Source organism: Periophthalmus magnuspinnatus, chromosome 4 (genome assembly GCF_009829125.3).
Source record: "Periophthalmus magnuspinnatus isolate fPerMag1 chromosome 4, fPerMag1.2.pri, whole genome shotgun sequence".
Lineage (NCBI taxonomy): Eukaryota > Metazoa > Chordata > Actinopteri > Gobiiformes > Gobiidae > Periophthalmus > Periophthalmus magnuspinnatus.
The window spans coordinates 7,621,531-7,635,917 of NC_047129.1; the positions used below are offsets into that span (position 1 = coordinate 7,621,531).

At 37.1% G+C, this 14,387-nt stretch overlaps 2 protein-coding genes across 4 annotated transcripts in view; one reads left to right on the plus strand and one right to left on the minus strand.

The window, feature by feature from the left end:
- The window catches only part of suco (SUN domain containing ossification factor), a 35,163-nt gene extending 25,732 nt beyond the window's left edge, over nucleotides 1-9,431 (minus strand). Inside the window, exons 1-2 of one of the 3 annotated variants that reach the window (XM_055221097.1) lie at nucleotides 9,363-9,426; nucleotides 9,162-9,258 (exon numbers count right to left, since the gene is read on the minus strand). In XM_055221097.1, coding sequence (XP_055077072.1) covers nucleotides 9,162-9,214 — 53 coding nt within the window. In that variant the 5' untranslated portion in view covers nucleotides 9,215-9,258; nucleotides 9,363-9,426. Of the gene's footprint in view, nucleotides 1-9,161 lie in introns of all 3 variants that reach the window. The other 2 variants (XM_033992128.2, XM_033992127.2) reach the window with 2 other exon arrangements.
- An 874-nt stretch (nucleotides 9,432-10,305) lies between these two features.
- On the plus strand, nucleotides 10,306-14,234 carry tmed5 (transmembrane p24 trafficking protein 5). The gene is made up of 4 exons (XM_033965749.2): nucleotides 10,306-10,642; nucleotides 11,100-11,197; nucleotides 11,276-11,456; nucleotides 12,444-14,234. Exons 1-4 carry the CDS (start codon nucleotides 10,454-10,456, stop codon nucleotides 12,660-12,662), a joined length of 687 nt encoding a protein of 228 aa, XP_033821640.1. The 5' UTR covers nucleotides 10,306-10,453; the 3' UTR covers nucleotides 12,663-14,234.
- The last annotated feature ends 153 nt before the right edge of the window (nucleotides 14,235-14,387 follow it).

Below are 14,387 nucleotides of genomic sequence, written 5' to 3' on the forward strand. Positions count from 1 at the left end.
TGAGCCCTAAGTGTGTTTACAGTGTCTTTCTGATCGTCAGCTAACAGCCGTGAGAAAAGTAACCACAAATCTAACAGAAATGCTGTCCTTTGTTCTGCTGCTTCTGTTCCTCCTAATCTTTCGGACCGGTGCATCCTCGGGGCAGAACTCATCAACTCTACACACCTAAACAAACATGCACAAACACATAATATCAAGAACAGATTCAGAAGTCACCACATCAACGCATGTTTACCAAGACAAAACAGTTAATAACTGTTTGAGAAGTTGCCTCCAAGCATGACTATGTTGCCTAGTGCGTAGTTCTGAAGACAAGTTCCTGGTGCAATTCATTTGTCAACACCGCTCCCTCCCCCTCAAGGCTTAATAGTATCTCAAAGAAGTTGAACCTGGTGACTCTTAAATGCCTTATGTAAACTAAGTGTAAAAACTAATCTAAAACCAGCTATCCACACCATTTGGACTCTACATTTCTTACTTGAGGAAACATAAATTAATGAAAAACTGAAACAGGTGCTGTCTGTTCTTTACTTCACTGCATTAAACTCCTCAAAGTTATTCCTCACTTGCCGCATTTCCAGAATACTAATTTTAAATAAATAATTATTCAAGTTAGACGCCAATAATACCTTGGCAATGCACATCCTGGAAAAGTGCATCCTGGTTCTCCTGAAAGAATAATTACCACCTGCTTGTGTCTTAATAAAATGTTAGTGTAAACATTACACACCAACTCTAAATATTTAAAGACACTATATTAAAATGCACTATTTGTTCACTTAAGGATATGTTGTTTGTTGTGCATGAAGGCTTGTGACGTGTGTAAATCCTCTCCACACAGCAGGCCTTTCTGATACTACTGAAGGAACACACACACCCCTATTTGAAAACATGTCGTTCTCCAAAAACTGAGTCACAAAGTAACACTGCTGCGTTTGTGGACAAACATACACAATTCAAGGATAACCATAACAATTTAGAGTTCAATAAAGCTTGTTCACTGGCATGGTTCGGATGAGGTTGCCTTTGAGCGGGTCTGATTGGTGTAGGTCCCACCAACCGAGTTGCGTTTCCATGTTCCAGGCACGGCTCCGGGTCCAGGGACAGGGCTCTGCTCCGTGAGACACTGATGATACCCAAACATTACAAATGCTTTCTTAATAAATTATTAAAAACTGTATATGAATTATACTTGTAATTATAAAGCCAATTTTAGCAATTCACAAAAAGATGTTTAATACTGTGGGACATGGCTAAAGCTAGCATAAACACAAAACTACTTGTGGTTTATCGTGAGCTTTTTCTGCATTCATTTCATTTCTCTACACCTCTATGCCGCTTTTTAGTGTCTCTTTATTTAATGCAATGGGTGTGGCTCATGTCAGATGCATTATGCACCGGAAATATAATATTTTTACTTTATACGCGAGTGCATCGGCAAAACACAGCTACTGCATTCATGCTTTGTTTGGGGGGCATACCGACTCAACATTTAAATTGCCATAACTGGAAATACGGCATCAAGTCAACATTTGGTGAGATTATTATTTTCTGTTTATATCTTCTTTTTGCCATCTTGAGTCTGCAGGTAACTGTTTCTGAACAAACTCTTAAAAACAGACAAGCACATATTACAATAGCTTCTAGATTGTTCCATCTCACTGTTGTGCCTTCAATAGACTGACAAGGTCAAATAATACAGGAATAATCTGACTAAACTTAGCTTTCAAAATGTCTAAAATTATCCAAGACTATTAAAATAAGTATGGTTGTAATGACAACTTTTAATAGAATTGTTTAAAGGGTTAAATGGGCCTGCTGCACTGTTCAGTATTATTTAGTAGTATCATTCTGGATTGAGAGATTTACAAATGTGACAAGATTTTTGACAAGCCTACAACAGACTAATAGTCCTAAAAGCATATGTACAGCGCTACCAACCAGAGTCAGACAGGGATCGGACCGGCTTTGGGTAAATGACATCATAAACAGCAGCTGGGACAATGGTGCAGACAAAAAGGGGTAAAGGACGCAGCCATGTGATATAATGTTATTTGATTAGGGACTAGCTGATTTGCTGTTACCCTGGTCTGGGTATAGTGGGAGTCCACGCTACAATACACGTGCACTTCTCATTGGTCGAATGCGTCAGCAATAGAAAAAAAACTCATTACCGTCAGCTCCTCAGGACACAGTGTTCCCATGTGCTGCGAGGCAGTAAAACATTTACATTTACTATAGGTCCTCCAGTGTACACAGTGACCTGCCCCAACCAGCAAGCTAATGCTTAAGAGAGTAGAAAAAGAGCCCGCATTTTGTCATGTACAAAAATGAATGCATTATAAAAATACTGTTCTGGTTATAAGATTCAAATGTGCAATTTTTTTCTCTTTTGTAGAACATTATAACCATTAAAGAATGTAGCTAGTAATATTATTTGTGTGGCTAATATGTCTAATAAACAAGTCCATGTAGCAACAGTACACAATGTTCTTTAGGATGTCTGTATCAGCCAACAACAAGCTTCTGTACATTGCCCAGGTGCATACATTTAAAAACATAAAATTAAAAAATGACATTTACTGACAAATACAACTATATTATTAAGAGAAAAGAGACCAGCATATATATGGTTCAGTTATTCACAAAAAGCAAGAAGGAAGAGCAAGACTAAGAGTGTCTGCAAAAGCTCAAGCAGAGCAGAAGAGGGGGAGGGGAGCAACATTTTCAGGAAAGCAAAATAGTGCCTTTCTGTGCAGCCTGGGCAACACAAGCTACTTTTGGATCAGCTAACAAATTTGCTATTACTAGTGTGGCCACCTCTGTCCAGCAGTGACAATTAAATATAAGGAGCTTGGAAGTAGGGCTGCAATTTGTCATTTAGTCAATTAATCGGTCAGCAGCATGTTTTATTAGTAGACTAATTACCTTATTAGAATTATACAAATGTATGCACAACAGCAGAAAGGAGAATGAATGGAGTGCGTAAAGTGTTTTGATAGTGATTGCCTTTTTGATTAATTGATGGACAGGGCCCATCTACTACTTGGACGCACTTGAAAGCGCTGAAATTCAAAAACAAAAGTCAAAAACAACTGATATCAACCGACACAGGTCCACACCTAGATTAATAACACCAAAGACAACTGTCAGCACTGTTCCTCAAGCGATCTGGACACCATTCAAGTATCAATACAGACCAACCACTTCCCAGAACGGCATTATATAAAGAGTTGCCCATGCTGAAGTCATCACTATTAAACCGTGTGAAATCAAAGAGGAATCAGATCTGAAACAATCCCTACACATGGCCATGCATAGGAATTTAAATCATGTTATACAGCTGTAGGCAGAGTTCATGTTGGGATATCGTTGCCTTATAAGAGAGGGTGAATTGAAAATACAGCAAAGTTTTCATGTCATTGTTTTTGGTCTCCATCTGTGTGGCTTTATTGGAAAGAACAGCATATTAAACTTATCCAAGCAGAAAGACAACACAGGGAGTAGGTGAGAGATCAGTTTGTGCAGTATTTTGTGTATATTGTCTGTGTGCAGTGGGCAGAAACAATATTCTGTTGGAAGGACTGGCCATCTCTCGGCTCATGGAAAACTCAAGAGAAAAAAAAAAAAAAAAAAAAGTCATATGCTTCAGAAGATCAAAGGATCAGATCATGGAATTCATGTTTGGTCTGTCAATCAGATGAAACTAAATGTTTTATTTCAAAATCATTCATTCTCCTACAAGTACATTTTTTTACCAGCTGACCAGATCACTGTAAAGTGAAGATGCGATGGGATAACTTAATCAGCGACTGGTTACATTTTTACAAGTAGGTCCAAAGTCATGTTAATTCAAAAGGGCAGTGCCAAAAATCAAAAGATTGATAGACCACAATCTTTGGTCGATCTTGATGATAAAGCAAGTGCATTTTAAATCAGCAAGATCGTTCTCGGGTTTCTGCCGATAGCGGCAGTGCATATATTTAGGCTAACTATATTGCATAAACTCATTCCAAACTTTAAATGTGGATTTCTCCAGAATTTTTGGTCATATCAACACAAAATAAAACCTGTAGTGATCCTGACATCCTGCTCTCTGTACCTGAATTGTATAGTACTATACACTTAATATTGACGGTTCATGATTCATTGTAAATAATATTATATAATATTTATTCATTAAATATTAATGTTAATAATTATGTGTTTTAAAATTGTAAATATATAGTTTGGCCTGTAACCATCAAGTGTATAAAAAAGTGGGCTAAGCAGTGTGACCTCACCCATAGCGTTCGGCTCCAGTCAAATGAAGCTCATCGAGGCTAAGGCAAATTTGGAGCAGACTTCCAAGTGCAAGTATCATAGTAATTAAAGAGCCAATCTGCAGCGAAGCTGTGGAAGGTAATGCCCCTTTATGCCCACACCACTGGTTTAGCAGGGGATGGGCAATTAGCACCGCTGTCAGTCAAAGCAGTTGCTAATCCTAGCGGCAGCAACCTCGGGGAAAGAAGGTTGTTGATTTGTCACTTATTAATGTCATATCTTGACTTACAGGCACAATAGCAAAATAAATACACCAGGATCACATCGAATGGGTCAATACGAACATTTTAAGATCAAAATGATGAGCCTGAGTAACAGCAGCAGTTACAGAGAAAGGGGTGAAAGTTTTCTAATGTAAAAGGAATTGGAGTCGATGGAGCAGCCCATGATCACCTCCAATTTGGAACGTGCCGACTAGTAGGTTAGCCATGTTCATTTATATATACAGACTATGACCGTGACCCAAGAGTCATTTGTCACGTGACCCCTGTCTTCCACCAGTAGGCCAACTTGAGCAAAGCTAACATGCCCAAACAGTGCCCAGATGATATACACAAGGATATATAATAAGAACTGGATCTCACCCCCTATGTCCTGGGATGAGATTGACTAGTGGCCACTTCATTGGTGCTGCACCTCCCAGGAGCTTGGACCCAGAAAGAATTTTCCCATAGAGCACAATGCAGTTTTTTGGGAAATCAAACTGCCCGTATACAGGGTATCCACAGCTTACACAAAGGTCGGATTCTGTAGGGAGCCTTTTCTATTTTCACAACATGAACTATTAAAAACTTTAAAACCTCAAAGCACCTAAAAATTTGATTTGTAAGACTGTAATAGTCTTGATCACTGAAAACAATACAACACTTTCAAAATTTTATTATACTTAGATTTTATATACAATGGGTGAACCTTGTGGCGTTGCAGCTACCAGACTCACATCTGTGCTGCTTTTTGTTGTTAATGATGTAAGTGTTGCCTTTTATGCTCTGTAAACTTATATCCAAAAATATCTACAGTGTTTTTCTGTTGTTCCACCAAGGCTCTTCTATTTCACCTAAATAAATGGTAAAAAGGATCGCTTTTACTGGCTTTATTTGAAGAGTGAAAAGATGGAAGAAGATTGAACAGAAAATTGAGATCGATCAATATGGGGAAAAAAACAAACTGATTCATTTAGTTCCCATATCACTCAGCCCTATTATTCAGACAATTTGTGTGAAGATGTGCCTAAGCTAATTTGCGAAACAAAACTGAGAACAGACCACTGAAACATTTTAAAAACCACTCCGGTTCTGATTACTTTTCTACTGTACATGACCACGTGTACTCCCACACGTATGACCTTTATACTGGGTTGTACTGTAGGCACGTCAATGTAAGTAAATATAAAGAAGGTAAAGACATCTGTAAATCATTCATCCCTTTCTATAGCTACTTATCAATTCACAGAAGGAACACGCTGGAGTCCATGACAGCTGACACTGCGTGAGAGTTGGGTACACCTATATACTATGTGTTCACTCAAAGGTGCACTGCGGACAGGGTGCCAGCTCAGCACAGGGTTAATGCATGGAAAAACAACCAGTGACGCCGGTCTGATCAAAAACAAGACTACACATAAACAGATTATTCAACAGTCCTGATGGGGAGGTTTAAGGCCAGAATGAATAAACGTTTTGGATATTAATATGATGTGTTATCTTCTATGTAATAAGGGCGTGGTTTTGAAGATATGTAAAACTAGAATAAGAGTACAGTCTATAAGAAAGCCATCAGAACCTGAAAAAAGAGCCAAAAATAATAATAATAATAAATTTGTAAGACAGGGTCCTCTCACATTTGTGTGATCTTGAACCTCTACCAAAAAATTTGCAGGTAAAATGAATTACATTTCTGATGGATTGCATTTGTCAATATGACCTACGCCAACCTTTTAAGTTTATACATATAGCGATTAGTAGTTGTGAAATTTCTTATCACATTTCCTTTTAGTTTTATCTTTTTCATAATGGCTTGTGTTTTATTCTTCAGTGTGGTTAGAGGTTACAATTGGGATTTTCATGACAATTTTCTAAGAGGGCTGACTTAATAAATCAAGGTTCTGTACACCAGCTGCACAGCAGGACTCCATGAGTGAAGGGGTGGTATGACGTAAACAGGATCAAGCAAAGTCACAAATATTATGAATACTGCTAGCAATAGCAATGAGCAATAACATGTCCCTGAATGTAAGCAATTGCAATGGACAATATGATGTGTAAACAAACAAATGGTATTAAAGAGGTGGTAATAACGTGGATGAATAAAATCTAAAACCTCTTACGATAAATACTGTACTACCAAGAGGCCTGAGCAACCTTCTGTCACATTAGTAAAACTGACACTGGCTGCTTCTACATCTGTCAACATCTTTAAATATTTGGTACAGGTGCCAAAGAGTGTGCTCGGGATATTTACAAGCAGAGTGTTAATAAGGCCAATGAAAACTGATGCGTACAAGGGAATAACAACAAGGAGGATGTTCTTATGTAACTCAAATCCAACATAAAGGGAACTTTTACGACATGGGCTGGACACATAGTTCTTTAAGAGTATGTGCCTCCCTTGGACCCTATAGTATCGGGAATAATAGCAGTATGCAAAGAATATTTTTTTTGACAGCTAGCCTAACTAATTATGAAATTGCTTTCTGCTTTGCTTAGACAAGTTGACTGTAATGTTCTCAAATGAAACTCATTACACAAAGACCAAAAATACCACAACAGCCTAAAGCAGGTCTATTCACGTCATCGTCCGTTAATTAAATAAAGATGAATGAAAGGTGAAAATGCCTGACTCCGCAGGCAGCAGTAACCTGCACACAAACATAAACATATCATTGGGCTAAAGCTGTCTGAAGACTGTCTGCAACATAATGGAGTTTAATACAAAAACTCTGGTAGGTCCTTGAGCAGCAGATATATTTTACACATGATAATCATGTTATATAATAATACTAAGCTTGAGTATCAAACTAATAGGACTAGAAACAAAGGCATGAGGACACAGCGCAGGACATATCCTGTAAAGGTTGGTTAAGAAGATGACATCTAACATTGAAACTAGATACTCATTTGAGTAGTTATCGATACTAAAAAGTCACATCCACAGGACAGAAATGAACCTTTCCTGAATAGCTTTAGAATGATCTTGAGCTGTATCAAAACAAGTATAAGACCACATAGACAAGTATACACCATGGACCACTATGGAACCTACCTGGACGACTAAGGGATTACACAGATATAACACCACATGGTAATATAAAAGAAAGTACTATTACTTAATGTTGAAAATCACATTCTATTGACTAAAGAAAGAGTGTTTTTATGACCATCGTGGTATCAGAAATATGGAGTGAGTATCAAGTTTATTCTTTAGTATGGAAATTGAGTTTGAAATTTTAGTTTCATGACAACATTAATCTCTTATCATATTTAGCTTTGGCTTTATCATCTTCAAAATGACTAGTGTTGCATTCATCAGCGTGAGATTGGGAATACTGTGCCCTATTTATCCAAGATCAGATGGCTGACTTAGGAAATCAAGATCCTGTACACCAGCTACACAGCAGGACTCCTCAAGTGAAGTGGTAGCATGACGCAGACTGAATATGCAAGCTTGACACCAACAGTATTTGGTAATGACAAGCAAAACTACCAATAACGATCATTTGCATATTGCCAAGATGACAATAGCATGTCTCTGCATGTAAGCAAAAGCAACTGACAATATGATTAATAAACCAAAATTGTATAACACTGCTTGAAATTGTTCTTATCTTATATCTATTCCCTCTGGGACATGCAAGAGTTGGCACAAGTTGGTGAGAATGGGTTTGCATTTGTAATGAACTCACGAGTGTGTGTTCCTGCATGATCATTACTTACTACGCCAAGGTTTTAAATGCCACAAACACAGTAATCCCCTCTACAGCCGTTACCATGGAGCAAAGGCACTTCACCTGCAGACTAGTTTAAAATGCAAAAACACATAGCTCCTACAATGTTAGCAGCACTTTTAAATATTGATGGCATCCATCAATATTCAGATACCGCTTAAGATAACAAGAAACATTACAAAACCAAATGCTTCTACAAAGATAAGGAAAGATCAGTACCACAACTGTTACAAATTGGTACACTTAAGTAAGGGCCTATTGCAGGCCAACAAGACTTGCTGATAAAAAGTGTCTAAAAAAGCTTTTATATTATATAAGACAAGTGGAACGCTACAAACCACAACAGCAATGTCAGATGTAAGTTTTTATTTAGACCCCCTTCTCGCTCCCTCTCTTCATATTAAGATATGTTGTGTCCTAACACAGATTATAATAAATTAAGTAAACAGACCGTTAAAAACCTCAGCTTGTGTGTAGTCAACAGCTTGATACTGGCAACTGAATTTTATTTTTTACCACACACCCACCCACTTTTGTGGTTAGCTGCCTGCTAATGAACAGCTGGCAATCTTATTCAATTATTGACCAACCAAAGTGTGGGTTATTTTACTCATTCATGTTTTCACCGTACGAGAAATCAATGCATCTAAATTATGACGTATTTTTCACGAAACTAACAACTCAACAGAAGTATTATCCATCATATATGTGAAAAATGTTAGCTTTAGCATGCTACACATTGGTAAATACTGATTAGGGGGGTGAACGTGCATACATTAGTGTGATCTGAAAATGCCATTACCTTGTCTTTACAGCTATATCAGGCCTGACACGAGTAATCATGTGAAAAAAGAAAATGTGAAAGATAAAGTCAGGAATGAGATGTCAGTCTTACCAGCACAGGAGAGCTACAATGAGGCACACCAGCACAACACGCAGCCTCTTCATTATCTTCCCGCGGGGACCAACATCCTCGCTCTTTGGGTGTTTTTCTTGTTTTCACCCCGTCACAAAACACCAGTACAGTAGTTCAGTTAGTTTAGCTGTTGATCTATTATAAATGCAGGAGATTCTTCTTTTTGTGGCTAAAACATACCATTAAAACGTGCCAGTTTTCATTGTACGGGTGAGTTGTCTGCCTCTTCCTGCTGCTTTGGTTGCTACTGCTGTTGACGGGCAGCTGGCTCTCTGTAAAGTTCAACCCCCGCTGACAACTGACCAATCAGATAACACTTTTTAGATGACTTAGCCAATCATATGAGACTTCAACTTCGGGACTTCGAGAAAATCCCGCCCACTGATGTCAGAGATGAGTTGGTAGCGATCGAGCAGGACGCGTCAGACTTGTATGATAAGTAAATCCATAAATAATGCAATAGTCGAGATTATTGCGAAATTGTATGGCCCTGACGTTGGAAAAAAAATGCTTTGCGGAAGCACACAATTTAAGCCTAATCGAGTGGTGTAAAAGTGAGAGAATCTATGGATGGCAAGAACAATCAGAACACTGTGTACCTTTTGCCAGGGACTTTAAAACCTAAAATGAGTATTCTATGTTATTTTTATATAGTAAACAAATTATAGGTGATGTGTTAAAATAATTTCATATGGCTCATTTTTATATTATTGTAGCGTCAAAAAGAATCAGCAATGAGAATAATAAACAAAATATGTCTGTTTATTTTCAATTTTTTTTTCCGCTATTCAAGTAGGACGTTTTATCTTCAAAACGTTTTTTCTCATGTATAATAAAAGTAAGCCTTCTGAGGCTTTTTTCTTACCCTTTTTGTATTTATTTACTTTTCGTGACATGCAATAACATGGATCTACTAAAATAACGTGCAATAATAGTGACCCGAACTACATCTCCCATAATGCATTTAGAAAAGGGTGCCTTTAAATGCCTGTACAACCCTGACATAATATTTATTTTATTGCAATTATCACAATAACATGATTTACATTTTACTTCATAAATACAAGTATTTAACCGAGCGAGTTTTTCATATTAAAACTTATTTTAGACAGGCGGGGTCCTCAGGCGTCTGTCGGTCGCAACAGTAGTAGTTCAATGTGAGAACATTTTAGGAAAGAGAAGTTTGTCAAATTGTGTGATCTGTGTATCTTGTTGGTTCGCTTTTGTAATATTTTTGGACTTTTATGTACTTTTGTTCGTAAGAATTTACAATGGACATATCAAGGGGGGTCTTTCACGTTTTACTCGTACTGTTGGCTCTAGTCTTGGAGAAGTTTGCGGTGTTGGCTGCCTTCTCGCAGTCAATGGACAGTGATTTCACGTTCACTCTTCCTCCTGGTCGAAAAGAGTGTTTCTTCCAGACCATGAAGAAAGATGCCTCGCTGGAGATTGAATACCAGGTGATTAATAGCTTTCCCTTCACACATATTTGCCTTCAATCATGCATGTATAAACCCCAACTAGATGGTGTATATTAGTATGCTATATGCATATATTTGCGTCGATTTGAACAACTCTGCCTCAAATCAAAACCGTGGTCTTGTATAACTATAGAAATATACATTTCTGGTTGTAACGTTAGAATTGAAGTTAAATTGCATGTCAGTAGGGAACCAGTTAGGTGAGTTATATTGTGAATAAGTAGTTCCCTATATCTCTTCATGCCACTTATACTTTTAGTTTTGTCATGAAATAAAAAACGATTTCATCTTTTTTATGATCACACTAGACTGTATAGAATAGACTGTATATGCAGTATATGTTTATTATGTAGCATGTACTGTGATAAAGACCACAAGATTTATTAAAAACAACACTAGTACAAAATACACCAACTTGTTTCCCCACTTCTCTCAGGTACTGGATGGGGCAGGTTTGGATGTGGATTTCTACATTGCCTCACCTACAGGTCATGTATTGTTCAACGATTACCGCAAATCAGATGGAGTGCACACGTAAGTATGGCAGATACTTAGTGTGCTCTGTTGTATGTTTTTGCATTAAGATCATCCTTCTATACGATGTTTCACTAGAGTTGAGACTGAGGATGGAGACTACATGTTCTGCTTTGACAACACATTCAGTTCAGTCTCAGAGAAGGTCATCTTCTTTGAACTGATCCTCGACAACATGGACACAGATGAAGACCCAGATGACTGGAAGGAGTATGTCCATGGGACAGACATGCTGGACATGAAGCTAGAGGACATCATGGTGAGATTTATTATTTTTAAAGTATGTTTATTTAAAAAAATATCCCATTTTATATGTGACATAGCAGTTTAAAGGTGTGTCAATATATATAAATATAAAAGCTCTATGATATATGGACATACTGATTTCCATAAAACATAATGTTATGCACTTTATGTAGAATGTTGTGATGTATGGCACTTCTATCTACAGTCTCTGGAGGTAGGAGCTAAAGCTCGGCAATATGCCAAAACAATGTAATCACAATTTTGTCTTATTAAAACAACTGAACATAAACAATACAGATCAGGTCACTGCAATGTTCCAATTGTCACATTTCGTCCTACCCTCCTTCCTTGCTCCAAACTACATGCTTTTACTGACAGAGGACTGGCTGTTTAAAAGGATATTGCACATTTTCAGATTGAAGTTAGTTAATCAATTAATATCTGATGGTACAGTAATCGTATCGCTGCATATTTCCAGTACCACATTGTCAAGTGTGTTGTATGAATAGATACTTTATTGTATTATAACAGAACTTATTGTTATGTTGTGAAGTCTTGTTTCCTTTCCAGTGGTCTGATCTACCCCTTCCCAAAAGGCTTTAATTTGGGTCAGAGGTCCATTTGGCAAGTTGCCTTAAAGTCAGGAAATGCAATCTCCAGCTGTGAAGGATGTTCTTATTTTGTACACAAGTAGCAGCATTCTCAGAAATACATCAAATAAGGGCTAAGTACTTAGTAATATTTTTGATCAAATTTAGAACTGATCATTTCAAAATGGTCATTTATCAACTTGGAGCTTTTAATCTTTTTGAGTTCAGACTTAAAAAAAAAATTGGACTACATTTGCTGTTAAATGTCATTAATCAAAAGTTTGTTTTGTTTATGTTCATGAAATTAATTCTGAAAGCCATACTTTCAAAATTACTACTAAGATGATCAATTATTTATTGAGTCTTGTTCATAGCTTGTTTCATTGATATCCTTACTTTTTCTATTCCAGGACACAATCAACAATGTGAAGGCACGGTTGTCCAAAAGTGTTCATATTCAGACTGTACTGAGGGCATTTGAGGCTCGGGACAGGAACCTCCAGGAAAGTAACTTTGATCGAGTGAACTTTTGGTCTATAACCAATCTCCTTGTAATGGTAATTGTTTCAGCGGTTCAAGTGTACCTTGTGCGGTCACTGTTTGAAGATAAAAGGAAAATTTGCACATAACATATTTTTTTTACTAGATTTCATAAACATAGTTTGCCTCTAATATATTTAGACAAATAATAAGATATATTTTTCCCCAAAATTACTTGGTCTACTGAAGAAAATCATAGGGGATTAGGATCTGCAATTTGACTTAACATTTTTGCCATACATTTGGTAAAGCTGACAAGAAGTCTATTATACTATTATGAAGTAACTGCTGGCCAAATATTTCTATAACAGAGTTAGGTAGACCAGGTGTGCCGTCTGGTTCATAAATATTTTTTATATAATTGTTTTCTCTTTTATGAAGATGCCTTCAACGTTACATTTGCAGTAGCTTCATGTCCATTAGGACCATAGCATTCATGAAGTGAAAACCCTGTCAAGTCCTCTTTTGAGCCATTTTGCCATTAATAGCAGCCTAAAGGGCCATGATCATAAAGGAAAATAAATGGGAACACCACAGGATCATGTCATGGCGATTGCTCTAATTTCCTTAGCTAAACTTGAGTCGACTTTGCTGCTGTGAACTCTCATGGCTGCTGACAAGGGTCTAGTTACAGGCACCTACTCTATGAAAATGTCTGCCATACTCGGTGACAACATGCTATTTCTATCATATGGAAACCTGGAAGGTCATTACCACTATTACATATGTGCACTGTTCAGTTTATTATAATATGCACAGGCCATTCATTGCCTTGTTTTTAAAATTAAGTGTTTGGTTTTGATAGTGTCACTATCAAACTAAATGGTCTTTGCACTACCTACTATGCCATCGAACAACATCAAGTATGTCTTTGTATATAAAACTGGGAAGACTCCTTGCAGTAGACAACATCTTTTAAGTCACAGAAATATATAAATATATATATAAAAATTTCCACAATTTGAAATATTAGACTATAATTTGGTTTCATAGTTACTGACTTTATTGACCTTTACTTGGATCCCCATTAGTGCAGGTGGAGGCTCCTTGCTATCATTGTTTTTAGCATTTTCTCTGTTAAAATGACAGATAATAAGTTTGTGCATGCACTATTTAAAGGGTGTGATTACAATAACACAGTGGTTTTGTCATTGGTCAAGTATGTTTGTTTATGCCTGTTTGATCAAGAAGAGTTTTTGTAAGACTCTGTAGTGTTTTTCTGAGTCAGTTCCTTTAATGTACATGTGTTTTATGAGGTCACAATTCACAAAAGAGAAAGACTGACCACATATTTATTCTGCTCATGCTCTGTTAATAGTAAATTGTGTAAATTAAATGATTAAGACTTTTCCTCAGTGTGTATTATTGAATTATAAATTTGTGTACTTACCTGTGAAGCAGGGCCTTTCTTGTTTTTAATTGAAAGAGAGTTGATGATCACATACTCATGCAAAGGAGCAGTGGAGAGAGGTCTTCTGAAGCACAGTGGATGGAGGCCAAGAGATCTTCAGATTGAGCACAACATTTTTTTTTTCCACAGGGGACATTTTTATGTTCACATAAATACTGGTATACTTACTGGCTTATTATATGATGAGATGATGAAAAACATTTGTAAACATTGACAAAACGTGGTCCCATTTGCACTGGAAAGCTTATGCAAAAAATGCAAAATAAATAAATAGAACAAAAGTCAACGTACCCTTTGGTCTGCAGTCTGACATCTGGCCTTGGATGAGTGAAGGGGTTGCTTATGTTAAGTACAGTCACCTGGTGAAGAATGAATTGTAATGAAGCACAGGAGCAAAGAAAAC